We start from the raw sequence: 7,087 nt of genomic DNA, 5'->3' as shown, positions 1-7,087 counted from the left end.
GTTGGCTGGTTGCTTAGGGTCAGTGGCAGGTCATTAAATAACTTCCACGTAACTCAATTGCATGATCCTCTAATATAGAAGAGTATAGACTAAATCTATAAACTGTCAAAAAAAGTGTCTTTCTAAATATTTGTTTCTTTTGAATGCCAAAGTCGGGCATTTACAGAGAAAGTGTTTTATGGTGACTTTTTTCTGCAGGTTTCCAAAACTTCTGTAGGGAGGATTATGAGTAATGCGTAGTATCTTTGCATGGGTTCCTATGCACCAATGGCCAGAAAGAACTGCTGGAAGACATTTAAGGGTACAAGAAGTTCTTAATTTCAAGTGTTAATGTAAAGATTCGCAATGTATTGTCTATTGAATCACGTTTTTGACACTTCAGCCAGCGCGTGATTTTAAACATTAAAATTTCTTCAATCTATGGTTGTAGTTTCACAAAGTTTGCAAGATTAAGATTTAAGTTTTAGTATTTTTTTTTAGTAATTATATCTGATTAATTGAGTAAAAAATTATTTTTAAAAATGAGTATTCGCCAATATTCGAATAGTTTAATTAATTAAAGAACAGTTTTAATGTATTTTGTTACTATTTATTACTTTCTTATAATATTCATATGTAGCTTTTCATAAATGTAATTAAAATTGAATTTGTTAATATTTAATTAAACTGAATAAATGGGACTAAAATATTGATAAAAAAAAATAATTTATATATGTTAAAGTTTCGTATTGACATTGTCAATCGTTTCAGAAATCGGGTGTGAACTATTTTGATATGCGCTAAGAAAAATTAAACAATTAAACTAATAATTAATATTTTTTTAAATAATAAGCGCTTCCTAATGGTTTACTTTATAATTATATATTTGGAATTACTTTTTCTATTCCTTGAGTTTCTTTTTAGTGGAAATTTTCCTTTTTAGAGTTTTCATAATGCTTATGATAAATAATTACACGGCATTTAATTCTGAATAGTAGTATCTTAATTGCTCTATTTCTAACAAAAAATATTAAAACTACCCTTTGAGACCGGAAGTTTAATTATTATGAATTGGCAAATAACGTTTAAATTTTTATAAAAAAATTAGCTTTCCTCTTATAGTGCCAAGCATTTTTCATTTAGTCAACATTTTTCTTTAAGTGGTTCTATTTTTATTTTATTTATTGAGCACTAAGTGCGGTACTCATCTAATATTACTTAATTAAATTATTTAAAAAAATTGTATATTTTGTGACTTTCTTTTGTCGTGTGTTCTTAAATTATACAAAACAATTAATTATTTATTAAAAAATGTTTGAAAATGATAAGTGCATATATATATTATATATATTAATGTTCACTGGTACCATACACTGTACAACCAATGACTATAACGTGTCTACAATCTTAGAACTCATCGGTAGAGAAAGTAATTTCAAAACGATAGGATTACTTAAAAGTAATAAATCGCATTGTTTCGCAGAAGACACATCATTTTGGAAAGGCTCAGATACACCAAAAATTTTGTTAGAGGACAGTAGTTATTTTGTAAGAAAAAAGTTTGGAACCAATATACTATTTATATTATGTTTAAATGGATTGGAGTATACATCTTTAATAAGCCAACTTGCCACCAGTTTGCAACATATGCGATATATCCGCATCGTAATCTTGGTAGAAACAGCTGACGAATATTCTGAAAGTATTAAGCTTATTTTTGAAGAATGTTACCTGCATCACATGCTAAATGTCATAATTTTGGAAAGTAACTATCAAAACACCACACATTTATTTCATAGCTATCGCCCATTTCCTGTTTTGACAGTGATAACGGAAACACTAAATGGAATCTCAAAATTCTCTCGAAAAACCACACCAAATTTGTATGGTGAAAATTTATTAACTTATCCGGATCAGTTATTGCCACGCAGTATACTTTTCATGAATAAAAATGGTGACTTGCAAATGTTGGGCTATGTTGGACGTTTACTTAATACATTCGCTGAAAAACTCAATGCCACACTTAAGTTTGCATATCCAGTGGAGATTGGCAAGCAGGTTTTCTTCACGGAATTGTTGCAAATGACATTAAATCAATCATTGGATATACCAGTCAGCATTGCATCGCTAAGTGAAGTCGGCGACTTAGAAAGTTATACTCAATTTATTGAAATATCCAAATGGTTTCCCATTATGCCCGTTCCGAAACATGTCCCATATTACGATATATATGCTTTATTATTCAATACAAAACTTGGACTCATCAGTTTATGCTTTTATATAATATTTTCTCTTTCATTTAGAATAGAAAAATTTTTATTTTCCAAAAATACTTATTTCAAAAACTATTTTAATATCAGTCTTAATGTTGATATAATACTAGCACTAACATATAATTCCTTTCCGAAATTGTATATTCATTCTATTTATGGACGCATACTACAATTAATGCTAGTGTTGGCGGGTTTCACTATCAATACTATGCTTGGAATACATTTATTCAGTTTTTTGACTCAACCTCCATTGGAACAGCAAATAAATAGCTTCGACGATATAAAACGTAGTAATCTTAAAGTGTTAATGTCCAGATCTGGTTCGAAATTATTAAACTTGTATGCAGGCGAAGATTTTGTGCGGAAGTATGGTAATGTTATTACTTTAATAGATCATAATGAATATGTTAAATTACGCAATAGTTTCAATAACACTGAAATGGCTTATGCAGCTACCACTTCAGCTTGGTTCATACTCGAGAAACAGCAAAATTATTTCTCACAAAAAGTATTTCGTATCTCACCCGATTTGTACTTCAGTAACTTAATGATATATGCTATACCGTTGCCAGTTAATTCGATATATGAAGAAAGCCTTAATCAATTGATAGGTTTATTGCAAAGTTCGGGTATTTTTATGCATTGGTTTCAGTCTTCATTTTTTGACATGGTTTCTGGTGGATTGATGTCTTTCAAGGACTTAAACATAAACAAGCAATTCGAACCTTTACGTGCGGTGGATTTATATTATATTTGGGTAATGACTTTCGTTGGATTAGGTTTCGCCATTATTGTTTTCGCTATAGAATGCCTTATTAAGGTTTTAAAAAAATTTAAATAAAAATAATATATTCTATGTAATTTGTTTAGTATAAATAAATTGTATTTTGTTACACTAATTGCACCATGGACTTACAAAACATGTAGTTTGTTATTATAATATTCACGAAAAATTTTACACAGATTTTTATATTTGCTATATATTTAATTCATCTGTATATATTTATTTGAAGAATAAAACTGTTCACGAAATATTTATAAAAATAATAAATCTTATTAAACACAAGTACAATTTTTACTGTTTAATATCAAGTTAATGAAATATCTTTCGTGATTGCTTGAACTACAGACGCCAAGTTAATGAGAAGCAATAATATAGCTAGAATCGATACGTATCAACAAACGTATCATTTGGTATAAATTGTACAACTCCCTATTAAACTGTACTTGGCCCTTATATATAAAGTCTCAATGCTTAGCTCTTTATGTGGAGGAGCTGACTCAATATCCCTTAATTTAAAAATTTAAGAAGCTTGACAGCAGAGTAAACTCATAAGTGATTGTGTCTCTACTTTTTCCTTACTAATATACTCTTCCTGAATTTACAGCAATAAAATGTTCACATTTTGGATTATGAGAACTTACTGTATATAGTTCTAATTACTATATTTTAATTTTTAAATTACGTTTTGTTTATTAAAATGATTTTTATGATACTTTGATTACTGAGTACTCGACGTAAATTATTTTCAATTCCTCCCTTAGAGATAGTTTTAGTGGGTTCAAGTCCTATACTATTTACAACCTACCGCACGACTTTGTAGAAGTTTTCTAGAAGCGATTTAATAAGCGAGTTTGCAAGAATATTAGTATGTTAAATTACAAAATATGTTTATTAAGTCAATAGCAATAGCATTGCAGATAGTGCATTCACGTTAGGACTTGAATCCACTAAAATATATCTAAGAAATAATCTTAAAAAGTAGCAGTGGAAATCACTATATAAACAATATAAACATAATAATAATAATATTAATAAGAAGGATATTAAGAAGAAGGATAAGCATTATTCATTCATTGAAGGTACCTACAAGCCTGACACTTAGTAAGATATATACCAGTGAATGAAAAGCTTGAATAATTTATTATATATTTAGAATGTTTTTTTATGAATGTATAATAAAGTTAATAATTTACAAAAAATTATATCGGAATGATCTGTTAAAATCAAATAATAATATTTGACAGTTCGATGGGTTTTAATGTATATTCCGATATTTCAGCACAAGTGCCTATTTTCAATCCTTCAGATATTAAGTTTTCAATTTCGTATAAAAATTCCCTTTGCTATTTACGACTAGTTTTCATTGCTTTTGGCTTTGATTTTATAGAACTAATACATAACTCCAATAAAAAGGCTACTATGCTTAATATATAACCACATCCAATAAATATCCATACCCATTTTAAATCTCTAGTTCTTAGATTCTGATATGATTCCATTCTGATTCCTTCAGCGATAGCAATTTTGTGTGCTGACAGCATCTCCCGAAATGTGCTTCTATACCAATATTGTAATAGACCTGCATCGTGCACCTTATGTATATAATGATCAAATGATTCTTTAAGTATGGAATTCTCTTGCAGTGGAACGCACAAATGAAGCATTTCAATAATTATCATTGCTTCGGGAGCATGAAAAAGTGCACGTGCAAAAAATAGTTGTTGTTGTTCAATAAATTTCCACATCGATGTTGGAACTGTGTAAGCATGTGAGGTTCTCAGATTTTTGCGTTGATTTTGAAAAGTTAATGTGTCTCTTATATCCATTAAATCTCGTATTTTATCAAATTGTTCCTGTCCTCTAGAATAACTGACTATTTTAACTTCAGTTTCATCAACCATAATATCCACTTTCGCTTTCCTTAGGTCATCGAATGACAAAATTTGTGGCAGCGAGGGATGGCTTGTGATGAGTGTTTTTAAATGAGCTGCATAGAGTGTGTTCAATGTCAAACCTAGTAAAAAAAGTGACATATATAAACACCTTTGTGATGGTTTGGGTTGAGTGTGAAACATATATGATTGTCCTAAAATTCCAGGTAGGACTTTATCGTTTAGTATTAAATTGATGTATCTGATTTTAATTTGTCTTCCGATTTTTGAAAATATTTCGCTATCGATAATTGTAAATAGCACTGAGAAACTGAAAACTAGAATTGTCAGTACAATAATTAGTTTTTTTCCGATAATCATGAGATATATATCAGATGTTGAGAGTACACCCATAGTTGGCACCATTATGTACCACGAAGTAAGCTCAAGCGGATACGACATTTCGTAAAGATAATGATTTTTAAAAATACCCAGTATACTTATGGGTAAATCTAAAGACCGGTTTTCTGTAAAAGATTTTATAATATTTGCGTGAATAATTTGTCCAACTTGTATAGGAAAAAGAAACTGTAGTGAAGCGTTGCTTTTTTTAGCGTATGATTGTATTAGTTTTGCTACATGCCCAGTTATTTTCTGTTTCCCATGGTGATCCATATACAATACGCTACGTGGTTCAAGCTGGTCTGGTAAAGTATACAAAACCTTGCCTTGAAAATTTTGCCAATGTTTTGGAAATATATTTGATATTTTAATAAATGATTGCAGGACTATGTTATATGAAGGATATGGAGTAATTATATAAAAAAGTTTCTCATTCATTAATATATCAAATATTATAATTACATTTGTTAATTGATGCTTTTCGCTGAATTTCATGAGTGGTTCACATAAATCTTGTTGTTTGCCAAAATCTTTTGCTAATACAATGATGCGTGTGTATCGCATATGATTCAGAATTTTTGCCAGTGTCTCAAGTTGCAGTAGATCAAATTCTTGCTGAAGACATACAAATGCCAAAACTTCGCTATTGAATTTTTGCCTTAATTCAAAAGCATTTTTACTGTCCAAAATCCACTTTGGTTGTTCCAATATATTCGGTAAATTTTCTACGAAACAGTCTTGTGGTGTGTTTCGTAGTATAAGAATACTTTCGAAATACTGCTCCCACTGAATCTGAATTATCCATTTTTTCAACAATTGCTCCAAAATATTTTCTTTCTCTTGAGAGATTAGTTTTGCAGTTACCAAACCGAGTAGAAGTAACCGAATGAATAGTTTTATTAGTAACATACTTGCTGGAATGTATGCATTTACTGATGGAAAAAATTCAGTTCTGCCACATTATTTAGAATTAATGATAAATAAAATGCATTTAAGTCAGTTATGTCTTAAATTAAAATCATGTAATTACTTAAAAAATAATTTCCGATATCTACAGGTCTGTCATTAACTTTGAACCCATTAGTGTCACACATCAATTTGGATTCGGTGTCAAATGCAATTGAATGGTTTCTGGTTATTAATAACTGGTAACCTACATTGGACGAATGAAATGAAGCAAATATAGAAATGTTGATTAATAGATTAATAGTTTAGATATTTAACAATAACAAAGACAAAATTTACACATTTTAAATAGATTTTTAATAAAGTTTATTGAAAATATAAAAAAATAATATTATTTCTAAAAGTAATTTGTAAATGTTATGGTAATGCGCTATTTGTGAAAATTAAAATTAATTTAATCGATTTAATCACTTAAAATATATTTTGCAAAGTCGTTGACAAATTAAGTTTGATTTTAAGATTAAGTAAAATTTCGTAGGAGTTATTATATGATTATTATGAAGGATTAATATGAAGCAATATATCGATGAAGCAGTTTTAATGTACAAAACTATTTTTGGCTGTAAAATGCATTCCAAAAACAATAAATTAATAAATAATAGAGAGGGAAACAGAAATAATTGAAAGAATATAATTATGATAACCTATTCCAAATTAAAAAAGGTTTCGGCAAATACTTTACTCAATATGGATACAAATAACTCAAGCGATATTTTGCTAACAATAACTCTCGATTTATTTTTGTAAAATTATTTTCTTTCTATTTTTTAGTGCTGTTATATAACATATTTGTGAAATTAACTTGTTTGTTA

The 7,087-nt window shown here is 28.8% G+C and overlaps 2 protein-coding genes across 2 annotated transcripts; one reads left to right on the top strand and one right to left on the bottom strand.

Annotated features, from left to right (window-relative positions):
• Positions 1 to 1,719: 1,719 nt before the first annotated feature.
• On the top strand, positions 1,720 to 4,138 carry LOC119674984. The gene is made up of 3 exons (XM_038086144.1): positions 1,720 to 2,162; positions 2,484 to 3,009; positions 4,073 to 4,138. Exons 1-3 carry the CDS (start codon positions 1,720 to 1,722, stop codon positions 4,136 to 4,138), a joined length of 1,035 nt encoding a protein of 344 aa, XP_037942072.1.
• A 241-nt stretch (positions 4,139 to 4,379) lies between these two features.
• LOC119674983 lies at positions 4,380 to 5,369 on the bottom strand. Its single transcript, XM_038086143.1, has one exon. It carries the CDS (start codon positions 5,367 to 5,369, stop codon positions 4,380 to 4,382), a length of 990 nt encoding a protein of 329 aa, XP_037942071.1.
• Between the last annotated feature and the right edge of the window lie 1,718 nt (positions 5,370 to 7,087).

The sequence above is a fragment of the Teleopsis dalmanni genome, chromosome 2, assembly GCF_002237135.1.
Source record: "Teleopsis dalmanni isolate 2A chromosome 2, ASM223713v2, whole genome shotgun sequence".
NCBI classification, from domain to species: Eukaryota; Metazoa; Arthropoda; class Insecta; order Diptera; family Diopsidae; genus Teleopsis; species Teleopsis dalmanni.
The sequence above is the reverse complement of the archived record's forward strand: the minus strand, read 5'-3'. Positions and strand labels throughout refer to the sequence as shown.

Bases quoted from the DNA above. Each gene is read 5' to 3' on its own strand.
- LOC119674983 (XM_038086143.1), bottom strand. From the start codon at position 5,369: ATGTCGTATCCGCTTGAGCTTACTTCGTGGTACATAATGGTGCCAACT.
- LOC119674984 (XM_038086144.1), top strand. From the start codon at position 1,720: ATGCTAAATGTCATAATTTTGGAAAGTAACTATCAAAACACCACACAT. The intron at 2,163-2,483 runs GTTTCCCATTAT...ACATTTATTCAG, and splicing joins TTTATTGAAATATCCAAATG to TTTTTTGACTCAACCTCCAT. The intron at 3,010-4,072 runs GTAATGACTTTC...AATATTAATAAG, and splicing joins TGGATTTATATTATATTTGG to AAGGATATTAAGAAGAAGGA.